This window comes from Leptonychotes weddellii, chromosome 8 (genome assembly GCF_054177405.1).
Source record: "Leptonychotes weddellii isolate Sample4059 chromosome 8, ASM5417740v2, whole genome shotgun sequence".
Classification (NCBI taxonomy): Eukaryota; Metazoa; Chordata; class Mammalia; order Carnivora; family Phocidae; genus Leptonychotes; species Leptonychotes weddellii.
In genome coordinates this window covers 76,925,647-76,953,562 of record NC_138376.1, presented here as the reverse complement: position 1 = coordinate 76,953,562, position 27,916 = coordinate 76,925,647, and the positions used below count along the sequence as shown (strand labels likewise).

The following is a 27,916-nucleotide window of genomic DNA, read 5'->3' as shown; positions in this document are numbered from 1 at the left end:
CCACATGCCTCTATCTGCAAATGTACTTTTAAGCTGGGAAAGAATTCAGATGTTTCAGTATTTGCTTTTGAATGTAATCTCAGAAGATTTGGGCTCAGAAAATTAGTAATATCTGAAATTCCTAATACGAATTTGAGGTAACTCAATAGTCTCTACTTAAGGTCCCCTGGAAACTACAGTAGACTTAATTCAGCTTGATTGATGCCTACACAATTGCCTCAGAATGGTCTCAGGACATTTACCTTTAAGTTTTGATTTTATCCTTCCTGGGAACTTTCATTAATTTGATTAAGAAGGAGCAGATGTACCTGCAGACAGGAAGAAAGGCTTTTTCTATACTTTGGAGTATTTATTTTTCTGTCTGCCTGTGGGCAGGCTGTAGAGTTCTCCAGCCATTGAATTATTTAAACTGTAGTCCTTGAACTTGTTTATCTGAAGACATATAAAGCAGGATGGTTTATATTGGTCACTATAAAAAAATATGTAACCGATGCAAAGATGTTCAAAAATGAAAAGGTTGTTTTATCTTCACAGATATGGAAAAAGCTGGAGAGCTAAAAATTTATGAACTTCATACTCCAAATTCTCATTTTTGGGGGAAAATTCTAAGCTTCAAATAAAAATTTTACCATGATCTACCATTCAGCTACAAATGCTATATGTACACATTGTTCCAATACAAATTTTCCGCCAAACGCAAATGATAATTATCTGAAGGACTCATGTGTTAATATTAAACCAATTAGGTAGAAAATTATGAATTTGCATGGCATTTATACGTAAGTATCAAAAAAATATCGGTGTATAACTATAAAAAGGTACATATATCAAAAATACTATGTTACTTCTAGAACTGATTTCATTCCCTTTTTAACTGAATGAACTAAGCGTTTTTTTACTGCTAGTAACAAATACATGACTTCATTGAGAACAGGATATGTTCAAGAAATGATAAATATTCTTAGTGGTAAATTTATCAGAAGAACCTATACAATATCATTGAAAAATATAACCCTCTTACTTAATATTTAATTTTGATGATAGAGCAAAAAATACTTGTAGTTACACATTATATTTATTTTGTGAAAAAAATGAGAAATTTTATGTGGAAAATAATGGTAGTCTTTTTATAGTTAAAATGCTTATTTTTAATGAGCCCTGGCTCATTAAAAAAAGCCTCCTTTTAAATTTTACCACTTAGGGTTTTTCTTATGACTGATTTATTAGTTCAAATTAGTAAAATACATTATTGTGTTCTCTGGCTCAAGAGAAATCTTCAAAATGAGGAAATAATTTTTATGGACTAATTATCTGGACTGCTTTTAGATGCTGATTAAAAAGAGTAAACTCTACCAAACCTATAGCTTACTGACACAACCAGCATGCATTCTGCCCCAAAAGGCAGCGTAGTGTATTTTAATAAGTTATGTGACTCTTCAAAGTTCATTATTCTTCAGTACCCCAAGGGAGATAAAGAAAAAGAAAAGTAAAATCATTGTGACTTTTGACAATTATTAGTTGGAAAAAGGAGGTAACAATTGCCAAAAAAATCACAAAAGTGAGCATGTTACCTGGCTATGACAAAGAGCACACAACTGACACCCAAGTAAGCCAGCAGAATATACATCCAGATATCAGGGGAGAGAGGATTCAGGAAGGAGAAGACGCCTGGGTTTGTACCATTGGGCTTGCGGTACAAAATACTTATTCCAAGTGTCATAAAGGGCTTGGAAAAGTCGATGACCTTCTCTCGAACGTAGGTAATAGCCAGTGGGGCAACTGCAAGGTCAGCTTTCTGTAGAGAGAAACAGAAGAAAAGGGGGGAAAATTGGTTCTAAGTCTCAAGAATGAAGTCAATATCCAAATCAAACAAAACAAATACTTTACACTTGAGAATTGTCTGAGTAAGTATTACGTTAACATGTAAAGCATTCTTGACTCAATTAAAGCATCTGCTTTTTCTGCTACTCATTTCTTTGTCCTTCTAGATTAGCAAACCAGAATTTATTGCCATAATAGAGAAAGAAAAAAAGCGCACAGAATGAAAAAACTGAAGAAACTATTGTACATTCAGTACCTGAATTATTATGCTATGGGATCTTATAATTATTTTGAATCTAAACTTAAAAAAACACTTAATATCAGTTATTACTTCCTAAATACCTTGGTCAGATTCTAAATAGTAATAATAACAATATCTACTTCAAATTATTTAGGTGATAATCAAGAAATATGTTTTCCTGGTTATAAAACTATAAAGTACAGTTCAAAGATTTTAGTCTTTAAATAGTTAACATTTTGAAAATCAACTTTTAATGTGATTGTGTTTACTGCCCCTGAGTTCTGTTTCTATCCCTCTAATTTGTTTTCTATTATTTAATGAAAGTCCTTGCAGCTTTGCCTAAATCGCATCAGGAAATGAGTTTTTCAATTTTCACAAAGTTGCTAATTTTCCACGGTAGCTTAAATATGTTAAATTACTAATGCTCTTCACTCATCATGTTATAACCATCTGTCAGGATGAACTTCAACTCCAATATATTGAAAGAAATAATTATAATATTTTAAAATAATAAAGGCGTCTATTCCCATATAGGATAGGAAGCTATATTTCTACATTCCTTTTATTTTCATAAACACACTGGGCTTTCAGAGAAGAAATAAGAAGTGCTCCTTGTAGTGAGCTACAGAAAAGTGTACAAAATAATGAAATTGGGCCTCCACAGTTTCCTACCGCAAGGACTGTTGGAGAATTTAAAAAAAGAAATTCTCGAAGAAGCTAACTTTGTTGACAATATTATTCTGGGTATGTGTGTGTGTGAGCATCTGTTTGTTGGGTGTATATGGGGAAGAGGGAGCAGTCAGATGCCTGAATAGAGTATCTTTGAGTAGCAGTGGAGAGAGAAAAACATTTCTCTAAAAAGTAGGAGGGGGAAAAAAACAGGTCTTTAGGGCCCTGGAGAGGATAGCATCTTATTTCATATTCATAAATCAAAGAAAATATCAATTTAGCAATAATAATTGTTAATGTCCTTTAAGTATCTGCTATGCAACAGGCACTGTGCTAAGAACTTTACATGCATTGTCACATTTAATCCTTACATAATCCTACTATTATTCCCATTTTCAGGTAAGGAAACTGAATGTATGAGAAGTCAAAAAATTGTTCATGGTCATAGAGCTAATTGAGCATTGGAACCAGGACATAAACACCGAGCTTTTGGAAACTAAACCCAAAACCAACCATGATATGCACCTCAGAAGCCAGAAATGGAATCATGGAAACATTCATTCATTCATTTATTAAGGAGTTCGTAGAGATGGAAAGGGGAATATATAGAAGCAAGGACAGAGATGAATAGATTACAGTCACTGAGAATTTCGAGGGTTAGGTGAAAAGTTTATACAGATGGAATATTTTCCACAAGGAAGAGATAGCAATTCCTCTAAGACAGAAGGGAAGGAAGTACAGATGGTTTGAAAAAGCAAACAAGTTTGTTAGGGAAAGAAAGTAATCATTTAAGAAACAAAGATTCTAGTAAAAAACGGACAACATGAAATGGTGGTTTGCTCCTTTTGTAACCTCCCTCATCCTAGGCACATGAAAAGCAAAATTTTACCACATGTAAAGCATATAAGTGAATATGATTTAAATTGGTAAAATATTTTAAAATTCATGATCAGTGTCAACAAAACTTAGGAAACAATTAAAATAACATATGTTAAGACAAAACTACTACATTATTCTTAAAAAGTTGTTTAATAGGTATGTATTAATATGACTGACTAGACATACACCAAATTTTATTTAATTTTTTTAAAGATTTTGTTTACTTATTTGACAGAGAGAGCAAGAGCACAAACAGGGGGAGCAGCAGAGGAGAAGGAGAAGCAGGCTCCCTGCTGGGCAGGGAACCCAATGCAGGACTCGATCCCAGGACCCTGGGGTCATGACCTGAGCCGAAGGCAGACGCTTAACCATCTGAGCCATCCAGGTGCCCCAACATACACCAAATTTTAAAGATTTAAAGAGAGAGCACGCACTCATGCATGAATGGGGCAGAGGGGCAGGGAGAGAGAGAATCTCAAGCAGACTCTGCGCTGAGTGCAGAGACAGATACAGGGCTCGATCTCATGACCGACACAGGGCTCGATCTCATGAGATCATGACCTGAGCCAAAACCAAGAGCCGGACACTCAACTGACTGGGCCACCCAGATGCCCAGTAAATTTTAAAATTTACTTAGTATTGCCTAAAATAAAATTTCTCTTCCAAATATAAAATGGAAAAAAAAGACAAAACATTACACAGTAAAATACTTCCAATGATAAAAGAAATCAGTCATTTAAAACAAAAGATAGAGTTTTAGACATTTAGTCAAAGAAAAGATAAATGCATTGACAGACTGTGGTACATTCTTATGACAGAACATTATCCAGTAATAAAACGAAATTAACTATCAAGGTGTGAAAAGACATGGAAGAACTTTAAATGCATATTGCTAAGCGAAAGATGCCAGTCTGAAAAGGCTACATACATATGATATGATTCCAATTATATGACATTTTGGCAAAACTATACAAGCAATAAAAAGATCTGTAGCTGCCCCAAGGACTCAGGGAGCAGAGTGACAAATAGGTGGAACGAGAAGATGTTTACGACAGTGAAACCATTCTGTAAGAAATCATAATGGGTACATGACACTGTGCATTTATCAAAAGCCATAAAACTGTACAACACAAAGAGTGAAGCCTGATGTAAACTATGGACTTTAGCTAATGTCTCAATAATGGCTCAATTGTAACAAATGTACTACACTGATGGAAGCTGTTAATAATAAGGGGTACTGTGGACCAGGGGGTAGAATGGAAGAAGGTATAGAAACTCTACTTTCTGCACAATTTTTCTATAAACCTAAAACTGCTCTAAAAATATTTATTTTTTTTAAAAGTAACAGGTTGTTTTAACCATATCCTCAGTTAGTAGTATTTAATGTTATTTTGATAAAAATAATTAGAACTTAGTTGTTACTATTAATAGAACACACAAAACTTATCAAACATCAACCGTCAAAAATAAGTAGTCTCTAATTACACACTAAATATGTTTTTTAAATTCATTTAAACAATCAGACATCCAGATTATCTTGTAGTAAAGAACATTACTTATACATAATAGCGCTGTCTATGAAAAAATCTAACTTCATTGCAAGTCTATCAATAATATAATAATTTTGAAATATAATCAAGATGCTGTATTAAAGATGCTTATAATGACAGATGTGATATTTTCCCATCAACTGCCATGCTATTAAAGACTAAGCCATTGGAGAAAAGAGCCTGATGGTAAATTGCATAATCCAAGAATTTTTTATCTCCATAGGTAAAGGTTATGATTTCATGAACATAGATTTAGTAACTGGCATTTCATTTTATTTTATGATTTTAAGTTTTTATTTAAATTCCAGTTAACATACAGTGTAATACTAGTTTCAGGTGTACAATATAGTGATTCAACACTTCCATTCAACATTGGGTGCTCATCCCAACAAGTGCACTCCTATCCCCACTCGTGTTTTATTTTAAAGAATACAGTAATAAAGTAATCTTGCATTAGGAAAAGCCAATGGTCAAAATTGTTTAAAAAATCTATTTCAGCCAAAGAAAAATAAATAAGTAAACTTTTATGTGTCATATGAATAGCACAAAAGAAAGAAGAGCTCACTTCTACCTGATCGGGTCGGTGAAGCTTAAATGATTACACTTGTGTTGTGTTTTGAAGAAAGAGTCTGAGATGACAAAGGTCAGAATTGAGAGGGTGGCAACAGCAGGGAAAAAAAATCTCATTGAAGTGGCTTAAATTAAATGTGTCCATTATGGGCCAAGACCATATTCTTTGCTCATATCACTTCCATTAATCCTCACAACAGTTCTACCAAATTTGTAGTGTGATTTTCTTTTTTACAGATGAAAATCCAGAGTTGTGAGAGTTTAAGGGATATATGGCTCTAAAGATGACTTGACCATACTCATTTCTCACTATTTTTCTGTGCAAATTCATCATTACTATTTCTTCTGCTTTATTGTTTCTATATTTCCCTGACCAAAATAATCTTCCCTTTCCTTCACTATACACATTCTATAGGACACATCTCTAGGTCTTTTCCTCTTATGTAGCCCTCTTTGAACAATCCATACACATTAATTTCTCCTGAGTGAATTTTTATAGCACTTTTAAACTTAACCATATAATTGGAACTATATTTATATTGTATTGTTTCTAATTTTTTCACATACAAGTCAACTAATATGAGACACCTGAACATACATATTGTAATTGTGTTGTCCTTGTTCTGGAGAGTGTAGGCACTTGGGAACCTGCAGATATGCCCTTCAATCAAAGCATGTAGCTCTGAATTGAGAAAATCATAAAGTATCCCTCCCTGGAAATTTCACAAAGATGGCTGGCCAGCAGCTATCTTATTAATATGTTTTAATTTAATATTATATCATTCTATGGGTAACTCTTCCAAATTGTTTTACAATCATAATAATCAATCTAACATCGCTGGGGCATTGGACAAAATCTGACACCAAGGAACTCCTTGGTAAATGTTTGCCAAATACAGTTTCAACTTACTAAAATACAATTTAAATTACTAAAATTTTCAAAGTAAATCACTCAGAGAATTTCAAAATTAAACTTTTTTACTGATCTTACTCTAGAAATAAGATTTATTTGTACATTAATGTAATTTCTAGTGAACTAACTCATCTAGGGGAGAACAGAATAATTCTTTATACAGAGTTATATAGCTAATAGCAATCCTTTGATTAAAGTTTTATAGAACAATGGTAACATTTATTGGTCTAATTTCCAATTACCTAATACAAAAATTAGATAACAAAGCATTATCTTCATGAATGTCACAATGACTCCAAATTTGATCATGTTGAGAAAACCTTCTTTACGAAGTCCTAGTATTCAAAGAACATTATGATATTATTTTATAATACAAGCTCTGGTGAGACATCTTATGCATGCTACTGAAAGTTCTTGTAATTTAACAATGGGAAACCAGTTCTAAACATTTTTCATTTCCATAATGTTGTGAAGTGCTTAGGAAAATGGATAAAATATAGTGGTAAGTGCATTTGAATAAGTTGTAAATATTTTAACTGATTTAGCTAAGACATTTAAGCTAGTTAATTATGATATTAATTTTAATGTTACTTTTAAGTGACACCACACTCTCCTAAACTCTTCATAGTGCTGTGAACGCATGCTTTCACCTCTGTGTGCACTTTTAGGGAAACGTAGTTCACTTTCTGTACACACGGCTTACCACCTCCATCACTATCCACCTAGTCACACCACCTGCACGCTTGCAGTGGCCTCCTCATTGGTCCCCTGCTTTCATTCTTGCCCAACTAGAGTCTGTTCTTCATCCAAAGACAAGTTCTTTACAAAACACATACCAGATTATCACTTCTGGCTCAGAATTCTCCAATGACTTCTAGCACACATAGAATGAAACCTAATCTTGGCCTAACAAAGCTCTATGAGAGATGGCCCCTAATTATTTAATCAGCATCAGTTCCTATCACTCTTCTGGTCTTAGGAAGATCACTCTTGTTCTAACAACTCTGGTCACATGGCTAATCTTTAAACGTGTACACATTTCTGGCTCAAGGCTTTGTACTTGTTTTCCTTTTGCCTGGAAAGTGTGTCCTTCATACATCTACATGGCTTATTCACTCACTCAAATGTTCTTATGTGTCTGTTCTCATAACAGTCACTCAAAGGGATCTTGCTGACCACTCAATCTATCATTCTTTATCTCCTTACCATGTTTTCAGTTTCTTCATAAAACTTATCATGACCTGAAATTATGTCATTTCTTGTTGGTCTCCTTCCAATAGTATGTCTCTTTTGAGTAAGGAGTTTCTCCATTTTGTCCACTTCTGCATCTCCAGTGCCTACTACAGTGTCTGGGTCTTAAATATTTTTAAATGATTGAATTAATGCATAAAACTATCCTTATTGCTAATTCTTTCCACAGTACTTCCCTAAACTTCTTTACAGAAGAAAATATTCCTGAGGTTTATCTTCTTACAACAGTGAGATTTTCCATGTGCATGATTTCTATTTTTATATAACAAAAATAATAATTAAAAAACTGATAAACTATTTCATGTTTCTGTGATAAACTGGGCTTCAGTTTTTATAATAAACAAGAAGTTCCCTCATACCATTATGTTAGTTAGTACTCACTAGATTGTGTTTAAGAAAAAAATGTAGAGATTAAAGTTACATGTTTCATATATGTGAAAACCTAACTTCAAATTATATGTTATATACAGTATACAAACTAATATCTATTTGTAGTTTTACAAAAACATAACCTTATATTTTAGAAATATGTCTTCAGTTGCTTTTCACCAAACTAAGTACTAACTACATTGTACATAGTGTACATGGGCAATTTAGTTATAAAATACGGAGATTTCTTTTACACATGAAAGGCCTGAACAGGGACAATTAAGAAAGAATTAAACACAGACGGCAGTATTAAACACAAGCTGCAGCTGTTACTTTATTTTTTTTTTTCGCAGCTGTTACTTTATTAATGCTTAAGTAAGCCTGCTGATAATTTCAAGCGATATTGACTACATCTACCAAGCTTGCCATTAATGCCAGAATGAAAAATAAACTTCTCAACTGGTAATTCTTCAGAAGATCCATGCCTCCAAAATATTTCTAGAGTTTGATGGTTTTTTTGCGGGGGGTAGTGAGAGGGTTGAAGGGGATTTAACGGTTTTTGTTTTGTGTTGTGTTCTTCACATTCAGTTCTGATTTGTGAACTCTCAACTGGATGGTTTATAAATATTAATATTTCTGTACTAGAACTGTTATGATATCTTCCTTTCTCCCTTCAGTATTCCATGGGACTTACTTGTTTTCTAATGTAGTAGTTTAATTAATTTAGTTCCCTTGAAAAAATAGGGTACACAGAAATTGAGGAGTGTTTTCCACATTGATAATTTCAAGAAAACTAAATTTCAATGAAAAATAATCTGAAATCTTCATATCAATAATTCAAAGTGGAATTTACTATATCTGTTATTCATGAGCAAAGCACTGAAAGATGGTGTCTCTGACATTTTTTGTTCTCCATTTTGGGTATATAGATTTCCTGATTTTAAAATAACTCATATCTTTTAAAATTATAATATAAATGAAAACACTTTATTCTGTCCAAGAGAATCACCCAAATGCGAAAAATATTCTATTATATTCTATAATCCTTATAGTTATATAAACATACATAAAACAAGGAAAAATCCACAATATTACTCAAACTTCAAGTTATTATATATTTATCAAGCAAATAAGAATCTCTTGAAAAGAGAGAGAGAATGAATGGCTTCTTTGAAACAAATTTATATTAAAAGTTTCAAATAGAAAATAGAAACAACCCAAAATAGTATTAAAATCTCATGTTATTCCTTGAACCTATAAAACATTTACACAATTTCTTGTTACTGATTGAAGGTATTATTTCACCTATATATTTTCTGCTAAATCTTTTTTCATTTCCCAGTTCATTCCCCATGCTATGGGATCACTACCAGTGGACCAAGAAACAACTACTAGCACTAAGATGACTATGAACTATAGGGAAACTTCCTAATGGAATTGTGAACTTGTAATTCCGCTCTGTAAACTGTTCTTCAGTGGATAAGGGATTAAGCACATTGAATTCTCAGGATCTATTTTAAAATAATAGGTATACTATAACAGCTGTAAGTAATCAATGATATAACATGTTTTATTATGATCAGTTTATTTTAAAACTGGATGTTAATTAATTTCAAATAATTTTAGAAATAATTTTAGAATCAATGTATTTAGAACAATAACAAATATTCCTTGACAAAATATTATCAAGATTCACTCTGCACCAGGCCTGGGGCAAAGTATAGGATACAAAGGTATTTAGGACAGTCTCATTTCTCAGGTGCTCACCATGGCAATGGAAACAAGCAGCTGGAAAGGTCTAATAAGTATTTCATCTGGGGGCGCCTGGGTGGCTCAGATGGTTAAGCCTCTGCCTTCGGCTCAGGTCATGATCCCGGGGTCCTGGGATCAAGCCCCGCATCGGGCTCCCTGCTCCGCGGGAAGCCTGCTTCTCCCCTTCCTTCCTGCTCGAGCTCTCTCTCACTATCTCTGTCTCTCTCAAATAAATAAATAAAATATTAAAAAAAAAAAGTATTTCAGCTGAAGTGTGTATGAATAAGTTGAGCTATGTACAGTTATGCTATAATTTTACTGGCTTGCCCACTTGTTACTCTAATGGATTAATATAAAATGATATTCATTATTAGAATTTACATTAATTTTACAAAAACCCAGAGTTGAAATGGGACCTATACACAAACACTTGTTGTTAGTATTTTATAAAAAGTGCAATGGATTCAAGAGGGAAAAATGACAGTATTATAACCCATCTTATAGCTTCTGATTATCTATTCTTTATTATTAGATTTTTTAAAACTATGACTTAAAATTTAAATTAAACTTCTAATTTTAAAATTAAAGTGATCTTTAGAGTAATCAATATGAGAGCAATAAGAAGAGTCGAATGGTAACACTTGTAAACCACGTAAGTAAACTGGAAGGCACACCTAGCTCAACCTCTTCTATTCCCTTTCCCAGTTAAAATAAAAATAAACACTGATTTTCCTATATAGTCTCATTAGTCTCACCCGAAGGCATTTGTTACACTCATTTAAATACTGTAGAGAATAAATTATAACAAGATCTTCAGTATATCTTCCAACAGAACATGGATTTTTAACTCTTTATTCCATAGAACGTACCTTGGTTTATAAATAGATTTACATCATATGCTGAATTACTAAGCAAACCTAGCTTTGAGTGGGTCAAATTAAAATATAAATTTACTTAAATCTCTACATTCAAAATCTGTATCATATGCTCATACTTAGAACATATTGGTATTTGTTAAATGGGTAAATTGTTAATATACAGGGTAAGAAAGAACTTTGTGTAATTAAAATATTTATATTGATATAACAGCTAGTCATCATTGGTGTTGCATGTAGATATCTTTACAATTAATTCTCTAACAGGGTTCCCATGACTAATAAAATTCCCTGAATCTGTACTATTTAATCATTAAGTTTTGTAAAGTTTTAACTATACTGATTTATTCATTATCTGTTAAAATTTTTGAGGTATGAAGGAACTCAAAATCCTGCCATCTATCTTAAGTCATTCATTTACTAATTTATTAAACAATTTGTTATTACAAATTTACTAATTTATTCAACAAATATTTATTCTCGAGTGACAGTTCTGATGCTCATAGTACTGGCAGGGCCAGACAAAGTGAAAAAGAAGACAGACACTAAGCATGAAAAAATCAGAGGATGTAATTTCAGGTAGTGAATGAATGTTAATGAGTGAAGGTAAAGCCAGTAAGAGGATCAGAGTATGACTAGGGAGAAAGGAGGGCACTCTTTTGTATAAAATGGACAGAGGAACCTCTCCATGGTCCTGACATTTGAGTCCAGATTTCAGTCAAGTCAGACATAAAGCCCTGGGAGGGTCTGAGCAGAGTTCTCCTGGTGGAGGAGATTGTGAGTTACAAAGGCTCTGGCGGTGGAAGCAAGCTGACTAGGCCAGGGGAACAGCGAACATGTCTCTAACCCTCCAGACCTCCTCCCACATTAATCATCCTATCGATCCTCTCCAGAAAATCTCACTGATTATAGAAACATCACATGAAAATACATTCCAACCGTAAACAAAAAGCGTCAGATTTAGAAGAGAAAATTTGTGTCACTGCACCTCTCATGTCATTCTCAGTGTTTTTTTCCACTAAAATTAAAATTCCATTCTGATTTGTTCTCTTATCTTTATTCTATAAATGTGATCCTTAAAAATTATTGTGCTCAAATTCAACTGCAAGAAAACTACTTGTGCCTTAGAATTTGTTAAAATACCTAACTACCGATTAAAAGTTTAATCAAAACACTGATCCCATGATGTTGTAATTCAGTATTATATAATAATAATAGAAGAAAAAAAAGGATTACATTGTGCACAATATTTCTGAACCTGTGACATGACCTTGCTCCCACAACACCTATGTGATCTCCTGCCTGTACAAAAATCACCCATTGATTAATAGGAATGACTTTATGCCCTCTGTAAATATCACTGGGGAACAGCAATTTCTTTCTAGATTATTTGATTTTCCAAATAATTCAGGTATAGTAACTGAATTTAGACCACTTCCCCATGTTTGTTAATAAAAATTAAGGTCATTCCATATTTGTTCATGAGATTTTAACAATATATCATCACCATGTATTTAAGGAGGCTTGCGTAACTCACAGGTAAATTTGAATATAAAGGTTAAGCAAAAACAAAACAAACAAAAAAACGTAAAATAGCAAACGAGTGTTTCCAATACTATTGCAGTTGCAATAGTGTTTGATAGTAGAAAACTGGATACAAATAATAATAAAAAGGTCTCTAAGAAAAAAGTTAGAATATTCCATCTATTATTTTATCCAAACTGCCCTTCCTTCCTTCCTTCCTTCTTTCCTTTTTTTCCCTTTCTCTTCTTTCTTTCTGCTAAAACCAGAGAGAATGAGTTTTTTTTTTTTTGAAGGGCATATACAATAAAATAAAGTGTCAAATAGCAGGATTTCATAGAAGGATTACATAAAAGGATTTAAGACAGAGATCATAAGCAAGGAAATTTTTCTATTGAATGGAAGTGGACCACCAATTCCAGGATGCAAGAGCCTTAAATATATCCTTAATACTTAACCCTGGAATGTCAAACCTAGATTATTTAAGAAATAATTCTAAATTCAGAAATAGGCTAATACACAAATGTATTCCCCCAAGATCACCTATAATCTGGAACTGTAAGTAGCCTACATGCCTCAAAAGGGAATGGTTAATAAATCAGGGTATAACAATAAAGAATTACTATCCACTGTTTAAAATAGAATTTTATGATGTCTTTGATAAAAGGGAATGAACGCCAATAATGTCAGTGAATATAGAAACATACAATATTAAACAAAAATTCAACTAAATAAAAACATGATAAGAGGGGGAATCTACAGATTAAAATGGGTCTTGGGCTATATCAACCGATCACAAATTAAAGAGAATTTTTAGATCCCAATTTAAACAAGTAAATTGTAATGAATGAGGAAATAAATACTATAAAGCAATCAGAATCAGAAAAGTGTAAATAAATACTGTTGGTTGAATACTTGATGTCATTAGGAATCATATTTTTTTTTTCCTGTGGGATAATGACAGAGTGGCCATTTAAAAAAACTTTAGTCCCTTTCTTAGTGATAAATACTATTTATACATAAACTTATGAAAAAATATGACATGATATGAAGTCTAGGAATTGCTATAAAATAATGCAGGTGGCAAGAAAATTGATGAGAGTTGAAATGAAATGAGATTGGTGAAGAGTTTTCTAATCTTCAAGGGTTGGTGATAGGTACATTGCCCCCCACTTTCCTTTTCTATTTGCTTATGTTTGAAAAGTTCTATAATATAACCTTTTAAAAGTATAAAATCAATAGTGGAAAGAAATCGAGCAAAATGTTAGTAGTGTTTGTCAATAGTTGTAGAATTATGGTTTTACCTAAATTTTGTAATTTTTGTATAAGGAAATATATGACGTATGAAATACATCACTAATCAAATAAAACACAATGATAAGCAATAAAGTAAATCCATAGAATTTTTGTGGTCATTATATTTAAGAATATAAAGTTTGAGATACACATGCAAAGAGTTTTATTTGATCTAAACTTATAGATTAACTTCAGGACAAATACAACCATTTTCTGAAAATAAACTATTAAAACATGAAATGCGGAAATAAGGTACTGCTTTGTTTTAATTTAATTTCTGAAAAGCAAACGATATATTTTGCATTTTGAGGATAAGGAAAATAAGCTTCACCCCCCTTTTTTTAAAAAGATTTTATTTATTTATTTGACAGAGAGAGAGCATGCACACAAGCGCAAGCAGGGGGAGCGGCAGGCAGGAGAGGGAGAAGCAGACTCCCCGCTGAGCAGGGAGCCTGACGCTGGGCTCTATCCCAGGACCCCGCGATCATGACCTGAGCCGAAGGCAGATGCTTAACCAACTGAGGCACCCAGGTGTCCCTAAGTTCCCTTTGCATAAGTATTTTAATCTGAATGATTCAAATGGAACCTCTGACATCAAATATTAAGTAATATGTTGGAGAAAATGCTACCGTATTTCAAGGCTACTGATTCCTATCTTTTTCATACATTCATGTAGTTTTTCCATGTAGGATTAAGAGGGAGCAATAATCAATCAGATTACCTTTCTGTAGATGTAAAAAAAAAATGTCAAAGAGTAAATTTTAAAGTAACAACCATGATTTTAGAAGGTAATTACTATTCCTTCACCAGTTTAAAAAGTTTGCATAAATATATCCCATAGTAAAGTAAAATCAGCTTTTTTTTCTCAGCTGTGAAATAATATGACAGGATCTATCAATCAGTATTTACTGGTAGACTAGACAGAATAGGGATGCAAAGACAGTTAGGCATGATCCCTCCCAGAGCTTATATAAGAGTCCTTGAAGCAAGAAATATTCAGAGGAACTATAAAAACACAATGAATTGTATGAGGAAGAGATCAATGGAGTGGTTAGGAGAAGATTCATGGAATATTTGAGACTTACACTATGAATGAGAAAAAGCAATATAGCAGTTAATAGGCCTAAATTCTGAATTCATTAGCAATCCAAACTTGCCAATCAAGAGCCACAGCTTGTTTCCATAGTTGGTGGCCCAAAAGAGGGGTATCTGCCAGTCTTTAGCTTTCCAAAGGAAAGACTAAAACCCAAGCCATTGGCAACAGCTGGAATCATAGCTAGAGTTCTAGCTAATGGCCTTGAGCTCTGCCCACCAGTAAGAATGATCTGGCCCAGTTTTGGTTCTGCATAGCTAGCACTGATAGCTGGATAGCTATAGGAGCCCAATGAACACCATCATGTTTCAACTTGTCAGGCAACCAAGCCCAGGCATTTAGAAGAACCTCTATGAATCAAGGTTCCTATTGAGTCAGCAGCTGCATTTCAAGTTGTAGGGTGGGGGATGAAATTGCCACCAAAGGTGTAGCTACCTTTTTTCATGTAAAGCCAAGATGTCCCAGCTGCCTGGCTAGCTGAGTTCTTAAATATACTATTTCAATTTGACAAGAGAAACTTTTGAGGTCTTTCCCACATTGTTAGTTATAAATTCCAAGTTGACCTACCTCAAAATAGGTTCATCAGGCCATGGAATCACAAGATTTCTGTGGATCAGTCATTCAGTTTCTTTTCTTTTTTAAGATTTTATTTATTTGAGACAGAGAGAATGAGAGACAGAGAGCATGAGAGGGAGGAGGGTTAGAGGGAGAAGCGGACTCCCTGCTGAGCAGGGAGCCCGATGTGGGACTCGATCCCAGGACTCCAGGATCATGACCCGAGCTGAAGGCAGTCGCCCAATCAACTGAGCCACCCAGGCGCCCAGTCATTCAGTTTCAACAAGGGTAGCAGCAAGCTAACAGCTGCTTTTTAAAAGGGGTTTACTTGGTAGCTATGTCTAAAAAGTGATTAGTACAGAATCTGAAGGAGAACTTCAGGTATAGGATAACAAGAGGCAAAATCATCACAGAAGGGTCCTTAGAGCTAAGGGGTCCCAAAAGTACTAGGACTTTTCTACATGTAACTGTTTATGATTGAGAGGATCCTCTCTGAACAAATTCCAATAAATCCTCAGCTATCATCTTTTTAAATATTACCTCCTTCCATTTTCTTCTGGAACTCCTACTAGAGACATGATGGAATATATCACCTAATCCTCTTCCATGCCTCTTAGCTCTTCTTTTAGAAGTTTATTTTCTTGTCTTTTTGTGCTGTGTGCTGATTAATCAGTGTATTTTTTCCATTTAACTTCCTTTTTAGTATATCTTATCTATTGAGGTTTCTTTTTAATACCTTTTCATGATACGTTAAAAATGTTCATTATTTCATTATTTTTCATACTTTATTTCACTATTTTTACTACATAATTTTATTTTTTACAAATATTATACAATTTTAAAAGATATTTTGCCTTTAGTTTTTATTTTAAAATCTTTATCAGATATGGGGTACCTGGTTGGCTCAGTCAGTGGCACATACACTCTTGATCTCAGGGTTGTGGGTTCGGGCCCCATGTTGGGTATAGAGATTACTTAAAAAAATAAAATATTTTTAAAAAATAAATAAAAAATAAAGTCTGTCAGATAGATCTATAAAATGTATTTCATTAGGATAAAATTCATGTTCAATGATATTTTTCAATACAAGCTTGTTTTTGTCATTTTTCTCTACTTCTCTCTCTCATCTATTCTTACAGGTACCTTTCTAGGGGTTCTATTATTCCTTTCACACAGTGCCTCCTCCCCAGTCTTCCAATCCATAGCTATGTTTTATACGGGTGATTTGAGGTTCACATCTCCTGATGATATTGGTAGTATTTTGAATCTAATTCCTAAACAATTAGGTAGCTTGAGAAAGTTCCCAGTTACCTGGCTGAATCTAGGCCCACAACTTTCAAATAAGCCAAAGCCTCCAGCACCAGTATTTTCATGCTGCTTTCACAAGTAAGGAAGCCACATTCAAGGCCCTAGTGTCAAGCAGTAAGCCTGCCTTCAGACTTGGATATTACATGGAGCATTTTTAATCCATGGATAATTTTAGACCAACATGCCCTGCTTTGAGATCAGAAGCCCTGAGTCCCATAGCTTTAGTCAGTCTTACTCTGCTTATTTTGCATGGATTTTGTTATGGGTATTAATCAAACAGGAGTCTGTCAAAGCTTGATATTACTACGCCATCCAGACAAGAAATAAAGCACTATTTTTTTCTAAGTTTATTATAATATACATTCTTTCTAGTAGCGCTTAAAAATTAGTCAGAAGAGGTAAAGATAGCAAATAGAACTAGGAAGCAGTTACTTAAGAGAGGCAATTGGAAAATGAAGAGAATGTTATGGGGGCACCTGGGTGGCTCAGTCTGTTAAGCATTGGACTCTTGGTCCCCTCAGGTTATGATCTCATGGGTTGTGAGATCGAGCCCTGCCTCAGGCTCCGTGTTCAGCAGGGTCTGCTTGAAGATTCTGTCCCTCTGCCCCTCCTCTCTCTCTGTCTCTCTCCCTTCTTCTCTTAGTCTAAAAATAAATACATAAAACTAAAAAGAAAAAAAAAAGAGGATGTTATGGAAGCCAGTAGAAAAGAGTGCTTCAAGAACAGAGTAGTAAGCTGAAAAAAGAGCTTCTTACAGCTCAAATAAGATAAAGCCTAACAAATATCCACTGTATTTAACAACTTGTAGACATTACTAAGAATGGTTTTTTGATGACATGTTACTTCAAAGATTATCATGGGTAAGATGTGAGACAATGGAGTAGGTAGTGCAGCCAACTGGTAAAGATGTTTAACTCAGAGCGTAAAAAGAAACACTGGGTGGTGGTGGAAAGGGATTTTTTTAAATTGAGAAATCATAATCTTTTAAAAATACAAATGCAAATAAATCAGAAGAGAAAGGCCCAGATGTCTAGAGAAAGAAAGAGACATGGGTGTAAAAATTCCTGAACAGGCAAGCTGGAATGGAAAAGAAAGATGAAGAGAATATGTTCAGTAAGAGAAGAGCAATTTCTCCATGAAATGAAGAAGAGAGAAGAACGGGTGTTAATGAAGCAGTGCTTGTCATTTTGATGATGGAGGTGAAGGCAAAACATTCTCATCTAGTCATGTCTACTTCTCTTAGAAGCAGGAGACCAGGTTTTCTGCTCCAAGTTAAAGAGGGACTGTTAAACTTAAGAAGTAGAAAGAAAAATTTGAAAACAAGTGTTGCAGAATAGAAGAGTGTGGTGACCAGAGTTTATAGCAGTTGTGGCAGTGTTGACAACTCATTTGGGATTACTGACTATCAGTTAACAGTGGGTCCATTCTTCATAATTGGTTGATTTTCTCCATCTGAGTTTATTCTTCCAAATCAGGCACAGTGAGGAAGATGATGACATTAATACAGGAACAAGTCTTGAGGAGGTAAGTGCTTAGCAACAGAGATAAAATAAATTTGGTACCAGAAAAGAATGGTTGTAAGAATAAATCATAGAAACTAAGCTGGATATGGATAAATGTGAGGAGAGAAGAGAATTAATATATGGAAACAAACAGATAATCAACCCCTGGATCAAAAACAAACGTAGTAGAATCAAATGAATTTATAAACAAAAAGGAAAAGAGTTGAATTTCTGAGTTATTGATCTAAGAGTTAGTGTACTTTGGATCATGATAATGATTACGATGTAATTATAAGCATCTGTAAGTATTAAGTGGCTGAGAGGCCCCTAGAAATGAATAACTCAAGAAGCTTAGAGCCCATGGTGATGGATGAGTCTTCTGTAAGGACACTGAATTATCTAGGAACATGAAGTCAACCATCTTAAAGTGAAAGGCCATGATCCAGTGGCTGAAGTCAACATTGGAAGAGTAACTGTGATTTAGAAGTGAGTAGAAAACAGCATAAACAAAGAAAGAATATCCAGAGAGATGAACCTCAAAGAAGCATGTTTTTTTTTTTTTTTTTTTTTTTTCTCTTTTCTGGAGCTTAGAGGATTCATGAACTAGGAACAGCAATGGGGAGTATGGTAGTAGGGCTATTCAACTGTATTGCAGTCTGTCTTTTTCTGAGCACATGGTAGATTGCACCCTCTCTCTCCTTTAAAGTTGACCACAGCCATATGATTTATTTTGGACAATGGAATATAAGCAGACATGGTGTGCTTTCCTTTCTGGGAAGAAACTTTTTGAGTGTCCAGGTCACCGTGTTCCCCTCTCTTTGCCCAGTGAGATAATCAGCAATGCTCCAGTGGGGCATCTCCATCAGCTTGGTTTCTTGAGTGAGAAAACATGGAGCAGAGCCCTCAGCTGGCCTTCGATCTATATGTAGTGGGAGTAAGAAACAATCTCTGTAAGTACAAATCACTAAAATATTTGAACCTAGTTCATGCTGTGTAATTCAGGCAGCCAAGAGGATATGACCCAGTCTCTTGAAGTAAGTAGAAGTGAAAGAGATAGAGTAGCCATCGTTGACAGGGAGAGAAATTTCAGCAGTAGAGAGGCCAACCAGGATAAAAAATAATCAAGTGAGAGATTAGAAATGAAAGGAGATTATCAGTGATGGAGGGAATAGGGATCCAGAAGGTATAATGAGTGGCTTGTAAGAAAGGGAGAGTGGTAACTTGGGTCAGAGCAAAGTCAACAGAATACAGCACACTCTGGAAGTAAAGACACAGGGAGAATTACACAGACTGGATAGTCTTAAAATTTTTACAATGTCCAGTAATAATAAGTTGTGAGATACAATTTGTTTAGATTAACTAAGAACTTATTTTCATGTTTAAAAATACACTACTGAAGATACAAATTGCAATCTCATGGCTTTCCACTAAATTCTCAACACATGGCTGTTTTGTGAGAGTGGGTTCACATGTCAACCTTCTACTTTTTCTTCTCTTTGGTCTCATATACAAGAAGAAAAAGAAAAAAGAATGTCATTTGGATGGCCCCAACCCTAGATTCCAGAGTAAGTGCAGACTTTTCCTTATTTGTTTATTCTACTGATAATTTCAATGAGAAGTAGGGTGAATCGAAGAGGAAGTGAGATGTCTGAGTTTGGGCTTTCATTCATTTCAGATATTTTGCTGCTATTTCTATCAAGAAAAAAATGCTAATGACAACTAAGACTTATCGAATGCTTATAATATACTTGGTATTATTCTAAGAACTTCATATGTTTTATGTCATTTAATCTTTAGCATGAAGTGCATGCTTTTGTCAATGCTCTTTATAGTTATGAAAAATGAGACTCAGGATACTTACAAGTTGCCCAAGATCACACTTCTGATAAGAAATGGAGGGGGATTTGGAAATTTGGCTGAACTCCAAAGTTATTCTACTGGTTATAATTACAAAGCTTTTTTAATATCAAAATATACCAGTGGACTGATTATCTTTCAACATAGAATAAAAATCTATTAAGTAATAATGAATTGAAAGTAAATTTCAGTGAGAATAGCAAATAAATCTGTGATCGAGTCTTCACTAAATTATCCAAGTTCAGATTGACATTTAAACAAGAAGCCCTGTCCTTGACAACACCCTGAATCTTAGTTCATTCAAGCGATACCTGTTTTTTACTCAGTTTTATTCTTTTAAAACTATTTTTAGTATATACATACACATATGTATACTGTTTGTATGCATTAATAGACATATATATACAGTATGTGCATATATATGTGTGTATATATATACACACACACTATGTGCATATATAAATATGTATAAACATGTATGTGGGTGTGCATTTGTAATATTGTACCAATTACTTTAAAAAATTGTGAAAGCCAAGTTTATTTATTTTTTAAGTGCGCCATGATTTATATAGAGGCAATAAGAGAACACGTCAGAACCCTGGTATTATTTATATGCATATTACGGTATTCTGTTTTATTTAGAAAATTCAACCTCACCTATTATGACAAACCATAGCATAAATAATTTATGTAAAGAGATGTATGGGAATGAATCCATCTATGAGAGCATAGAAGTAACATCCTTCACTTAGAGTTTTGGAATGACCTACAAATACTGACTGGCAGCAAGATTCATCATAATTCAAAAAATTCCTTACACAATGACAGATTGATTTGAAAACAGAAGGACACTGGTTGTTTTGCTACTATGGCTATTCCTGGCAGTTATCCAGGGATTACAACTGCACAACCTTACAAACAGCAGAGAGATGGACTTTTTAACAAAGGGTCTCAGCAGGGTAATGAGTGGAGCACATTAATTCTCACTGTGCATTGATGAGCTCTCTTTGAACTTTGCCAAGGTTTAGACAATGGTGACAGGGCCCTGGCACTGCACTGGCAGAAAATTTAGGCCTTGAAGAGCGCTTCAGGGATGAGGGCTTTTTGTTTGTTTGTTTGTTTGTTTTCGTTTTTGTGTGAAACCACATTTTAATCATTTAGACTAGTTATTGGTTCTGATTAGATCTGGAGTCTTAAGAAAGCTTGTTAATTATCAGGAAAAAAAAATCTTTGCCACAACTGTCCTCTAAAGGCAAGGATCTACAAGTGATCTTAGATTAACCTTTAAAAGTTATATATTTAAATTTCAAGGTAGGAAAATCTGCAAACTTTTTGATGGTATCATGAATAGGAAAAATGTATAGGATGGAGCAGGTGAAATTCTTGATATATCATCTTAATCTGCAAAAATGACAATTTTATGTTTCAACCTAATATTATTATTTACATAATTAACTATTTGCCTACACATTTTTTTCTTAAATTTTGACTTCTCAAAAACTGACTTCAGATTTTACATGTGTTTCAAATGACATTTTTATTTGTAATGTTGATTCCAAGGTGGGAGATCATTATCTTATATTTTTAAACACTAATTTGCTTTTTTAAGCTAGACAAATTGAACATAATAAAATATTTGTATGTGTGTTCATATGTGTGTGCTTGCGCACTCACATGCATATTCCTGCAATTGATTCATCACAGTTGTTGACTGATAGATATTCTTGATCAATGAATAATATCTTCGGAGGAAGTGATTAGAAAGCATTTATACTAATTTCAATGCAGTGCCTTCTTCCATGGCCTGATTGGTGTTTATAAAAAACGGTTTGCCTGAGCATATTTTTCTGATACACAACTTTGATTGTGTTAGGTCGACCTTTCAAGGTCCATTCAGTGTCACCTTCCCACAGAGCTTTTCACACGCCTCCTTCAAACTACATATATCCTCTCCTTGCTTGAGATTTACTCTCCATCCCTCATGTGTGCATCATGATACTTCCATCAATCTGTTATGGTGATTCTATAATCATATCTAGTTTCCGTACTGTATTAAATATGCGGGAGGGAGGAGTCCAAGTCTAAGTGGTCTTTATGTCATTGTCAGGGACTTGCACAGAACATTGCATGAAGTAGTCCCTTCAATAAATAAAAGAAGTAAATGTAATTCGGGCTTCTTGTTTATTTAATATAATTAATTATACAATGATATTAACCATACCGCTCTTTTTTAGTCCCATTTTTTTAATAAATTAAATACTAAATTTTTAATTTTCATGTCCTCCCACTTAGGGGTTGGGGTCAGGTAAATGTCATTTCCCTGAAAATGACATTAACAATACCAAAATCCAATATGTAATGTGAAGAACTAAGTATTTGTAGAAACATCCCACCAGACACATTTCCCGAAAGATTAAATGACCAGAAGAACACTTTTAATTCATAACAACTCGAAAGAAGAAAATATAAATCCAAAGATTTTGAGCTGACATTTGCCCTGAGGGCATCTGAAATCCTGTAATCCTCATAGGCTAGAATTTGACATGTGATGGGCCAAAAGCCCAAAGCAGAAGGTAAATCCTGGGTCCCATGCAAAATGATCAGATTGAGACTTTATTATATAAAGCCAACACACCCTAGCACACCCATACTCAGTGGGCCACATAGAATAAAGCCCAAACAGAAATAGATGATGGGGACTCATTCCTGATTTAGTCTTGGCTTTAATTAAATGTGAGTAAAAAGGGGGAAAAAATGCCTTCTCTGGGAATTCTCAACTACTAATCCACACTCATATGGTGATCTCCCAAAAAAAAGGTCAAATACAAAATTTCTTTTAATAGGTTCTGGTTTGGTTGTGTCACTGAAGACCTAATAGAAGCTCATATAAAATTTCTCAGAAGAAATTCATATTAACAAAAGTCTCAGGTCTTTCAACAAATGATGTTTCAAGGATTATGTGTACCCCAACAGTAAAATATCAGAAAGCACCCAATAAAACAAGTCACTCTGGGCAGAGTCAGCAGAAATAACAAATTGCAGGATCAAGCATTCAGATATTAAAGTTATCTATATATAACATAAACATAAAATAAGTATTATATATCACATTTAAAGGAATGAGAAGACATGTGAAACACAAAGAGATAAAAAAACTATTAGAAATTACAAGGGAGATTTGCAGGAAAAAACAATATGTCTTTTTAAAATAAAGATTACCATAAGATCAGAAATTCAATGAATTAATTATACTACAGATTAGAAAAGCTAAAGTATAAACTAGTGAAAAAGCAGATATGTCAGAAGTAATTATATGAAATGCAGCCTGGAGAGAGGGCAATGGGAAAATAGAGTTGAAATGCCATGGAAGTTCTAAAATAAATCTAATCAGATTTCCATAAACGGGTAACATATAATGAGTAATGGCTGAGAATTTTTATGGAATTGATAGATGTCATGAATCCTCATGTGCTCTGTCAATGTAAATTAAGCAAGATAAATAAATGGGAACTGAGATTCACTCAAATGAAGCTAAAAATACCAAAGACATGGAGAAGATTTTTAAAAGCAGACAGAGGGAAAAGATAGGGAAATATGATGGAATAATAATCATATAGCAAACTTCACAAGAACAACAATGAAAGTCAAAAAAGATTGGGCCAATATGCTCAAAACTCTGAGAAAAAATAAATTAGCTTAAAATTGCATAGCAGCAAAACTGTCAAGAATGAGGGCAAAATGAAGACATTTCCAATTAAAAAAAAAAGTTATTAAGAGAAAGAATTTACTACCAACAGAGAGACACTACTTAAGTGTATTATTCTAGAGGAAAATCTGATCCCACAGAAGAATGTCTGTGACATACGAAAAATTGAGAGTAAAGCAAATCATTGTGCTAAATGTGTTCAAGCTAAACAAATACAAATTATATGAAATAATAGTATTAATGAGGGTGCCTGGGTGGCTCAGTTGGTTAAGCGGCTGCCTTCAGCTCAGGTCATGATCCCGGAGTCCCAGGATCGAGTTCCACGTCGGGCTCCCTGCTCAGCAGGGAGTCAGCTTCTCCCTCTGACCCTACCCCCTCTGGGCTCTCTCTCTCACTCTCTCTTTCTCTCTCAAATAAATAAATAAAATCTTTAAAAAAATAGTATTAATGGAGTGTTTTTAATATTAACTAAAAATCAAGTTATAGCTAAAATAATAGTAGATGCCAGCAGGGGGTTGATCAGTTTAGTTTTCTAAGGTCCTTGTATTGTTTTGGAGAAAGACAAAGTATTGATTAATTGGCATTTTATTAAGTATTCTTGTTAAAATAGCCACTAAAATAATAAGTAAAAATAAAGTTTATAACTGCAAACTAATAGAGGAAAAAAGGAATGAGTCCAAAGAAAACTCATTTAATCCAAAAGAGATCAAGAAAAGAGGAAAAAAAAAAAAGGAAGTGAATTTAGATGATAAAAATGAAACTGTTTTAAGAGATTACTGATGTGTTACCACTCTCTTATTAATCTAATCAGACAAGCAATTGTTTCTTTAAAAAATGATAGCCCACTTAATTGTATTGTAACATCCTTGAGATAAGATATTTTATCCAACCAGATGTGTGATGATCTGCCTAGCCAAATGAGAGATAAAATAGTACGTCTAGATTTTTATCACCAAGAAAGGATGCTCTGATTCTCAATGCCCTGCAGTAGTAATTAGAAAGAGACATCACCAGAATACAGGACAAGAGATCTGATTACCGGGGCTTTGGCCGTTGTCTCTTTGTCCACTGATTTGTAAGTTGGCTTCTAATTGCATCTCTGGAATAGGAATAAGAACGCCGCGAAGCACTGGTCCCTGGTACACTCACATGAAAACTAATATTCGGATTTAAAATCAGTGCTATGTGTTTAGTTAGCTCAATAATTCCTGAGTAACTGTGTAATAAATACTGGGGACTTGCATAACTATGGTCCAAACCCAGATTCATGAGATCTCTGCTCTGGAATCCTTACCATGTGTGGGTAGCTCTACCGAGCCATCAATGCCAGTTTTAAACATATTTAACTCGATCTTATCCTTGGTTCACCAGGCACAGCTCATCAATCAGCTTATTATCAACACATTTCTTAAAAGACCAACCTTCAATTATTTACATGCTGGTTGAAAACACACATAAAAGTTACCTAGTCTGTGTAACAGTTTGTGTAGGAAAGCAGGTAAAATGTATGTGAGGAAGTTTGGGATAAATACAAAATACAAGGTAGTAAGCTGAAGGAAATAAGCTGAGATACAATGTTAAGCAAGCACACAGCTCTTTAAAGGTGATGGGAAGTCGGGACAGGGTGAATTAAGGGCCCATTTGAACCTATAGAAGAGGTAAGAGAATAAAAGTGTATGGTTACTGAGCAAATGTTTGCAGCATTTCAATCACAAGCCATTTCACAAAATCACAAAGAAATTTTGGTAGACATGAATTTCATATTCATGGGTGATGGCAATGTAAAGTGTAAAATTATCATGAAAGCATCAAGACACACATGAAGTTTTCAACTGGAATTTGAAAAAAAAAGTGCACTGCAGTTCCAAAGAGTGAAATATTTGTAATGCAGTCTAAAAATGCTTCCATCCAAAAAGACTGAATTAAGGTGCTTAAAAGATCAACTTTCAGATGACCAGGATGACTTGTTTTCTTAAGGTGCTGGTGCTAGAATTGTGACTTTTATACTGATGACCCTTTGATTACAGAGCACACATTTCTCTTCTGCTCCTGCCCTGAAGACACGCTATCATTCAATACCGTCAGATGCAATCAAGTCTCATTTGACTTATACAAATATAATTGTGACAATTCTGACCTTTGTGTACTATTATTTGGGGGGATTTAAGGACAAAGTCACTTTGTTTAAGTGTCTTACCCTGAGTGTTTAACTCATGTTCTCCTGTTCTCTCATTGTTTACTGTCTGATACATCTGATGGTTTCTGTTTAAGAAACCTTTGAAAATGACTTTCCTATGTGTCTACATTAGGAATAGTAAGTGTTTCAGAATGTCTTTATCTTTTATTCCATAGGTACGATTCATTTCTCTACTTTAAAATTCGAACTTCTAATGAGTTCAACAATCTTACCTGATTTTACTTTTTTCAGAAGGAATCTGCAATGATACATAGCTATCGCTCATGGTAATCACAGGTATAAAGGAAAGTTTATTGCATTTCCTTACTGTGGAGAGTAGAAGAGGCTGGGTGGATACTTTATATTCATCTATTTATTTTACAGACATTTATTGACCATATTCACCATGTGTGGGACCCTGTGGCGGGTATGGTGAGAGATGCTAAGAAGAACATGAAATCATTTCTGCCTCAGTCAAGACATCTGCACAGAGGAGACAAGGCATGTGTGTTAATAGCTAAAATATGATGGTTGGGGAAATTCATTTGAGGCATATCCCTATTTGTAAGTAGTTTTGTAAGTGGAGTTGGCTAAATTGGCATAGATAAAGAATAGTTAATTTATTTAACAAACCCTCATTAAGTATCTCTTATGTGTTAGCCAGTTTTAAGTCCTAGAGATGCAGTTTTCCCTAGAGTTTATATTCTGACTTGGAGAAAGCCTGAAGATGTATGCATTGGAAAACAGAAAGAGACACCAGAGAGAATATTTTTTAATCTAAAGGTTGCTAAAAAATTAATCAACAGTGAACAAAGGGAGCTGAGTGTATTATCAGGTATCAAAATTAATCACTTCCATGGAGAAGAAAATACAAGGGTATAAATGATAGTTTTGTATTGTCTAATACTAAGATAAATACTATCACATAAACAAGTAAATAAATTTGCACTTGAATAAATCCCACAGACAATACATTTGATCGTCCAGTGATCCAAGTTGGATAATGCTTAAAAAACAAAACTTGATCAGAAATATCATCATAATTAAATATGTTAAAAAAGCAAAGACAGACAAAAAAACTCTAGTTCAGGGACTATATCTTTAGCAAAAACTGAATTCTTAGGGGGCCAGGAAACCTTAAAATGTATTTAGAAATGATCAGGAAATTATATGGTGAAGACACATGATTTTGGCATAAAACAACAGTGGTTAATGTTAGTGTAATGGTATACTATCAAACAAATATTTTGGTAATAGATTGTTCTTAATTAATAAAAATAAATCAGGAAAAAAGATGTAGAAACCTTTTTTTACTTTATGTTAATCTTCTTGAACAATTTTCTGAATCAGATCAGAGTTTATCTTAAATTGAATTGTTTTTCAATATATTTAAATGAACCTGACCAAGTTATAGTTCACTCCTTTAGTCACGTGTGATGTTATATATAATAATATCCTTCAGGTAAAACTTCATGCTGAAATTAAATTAACTGCAACACTAAAAATAGTATATTGGAAAAGCATCTGTCATTTTCTTAGAATTAAAGCTTAATGGCTTTCTTGACCCTTTTCCTTCCACCCAGGATTAGATATATACCCTTCAGGTTTCCCAAAATATCTTGGGACTATCTCTATTATTGCATTACCTGAAGTATATAAAAATTATTTAAGTGCCTATCTCACCTAGGATTCAAGTTTATCTTTATATTTTTAGTGCCTAACTTTGTGTTAGGCACAAAAATGCTGAACTAATACTGAATTATACTTCCATTAGGGGACATCGTGAAGAATATCTTATTTTAGAAATTATATGTTCCATTGTTCGAATTTACTCTGAAAAGAAATCCCACATTAATTTCATGTGATAGGAAAGTTCAATAACAGTTAACAAAGAATGATATCTGTTCTATTAAGAAAATTTATGCTGTGGTTTCCCTTTTTAAAATTTTATTTTTTGTTTAGGGACTTGGTTTCTGTTTAGATTTGTTTTATGTTCTAAAGCAAATGTCATT

The 27,916-nt window shown here is 33.9% G+C and overlaps 1 protein-coding gene across 7 annotated transcripts in view; it reads right to left on the bottom strand.

The window, feature by feature from the left end:
• GRIK2 (glutamate ionotropic receptor kainate type subunit 2) overlaps nt 1-27,916 on the bottom strand; it is a 647,288-nt gene that overhangs the window by 152,324 nt on the left and 467,048 nt on the right. For all 7 annotated transcript variants that reach the window (XM_081828716.1, XM_081828715.1, XM_081828720.1 and 4 more), the window contains exon 12: nt 1,572-1,795. In XM_081828716.1, coding sequence (XP_081684842.1) covers nt 1,572-1,795 — 224 coding nt within the window. The remainder of the gene's footprint in view (nt 1-1,571; nt 1,796-27,916) is intronic.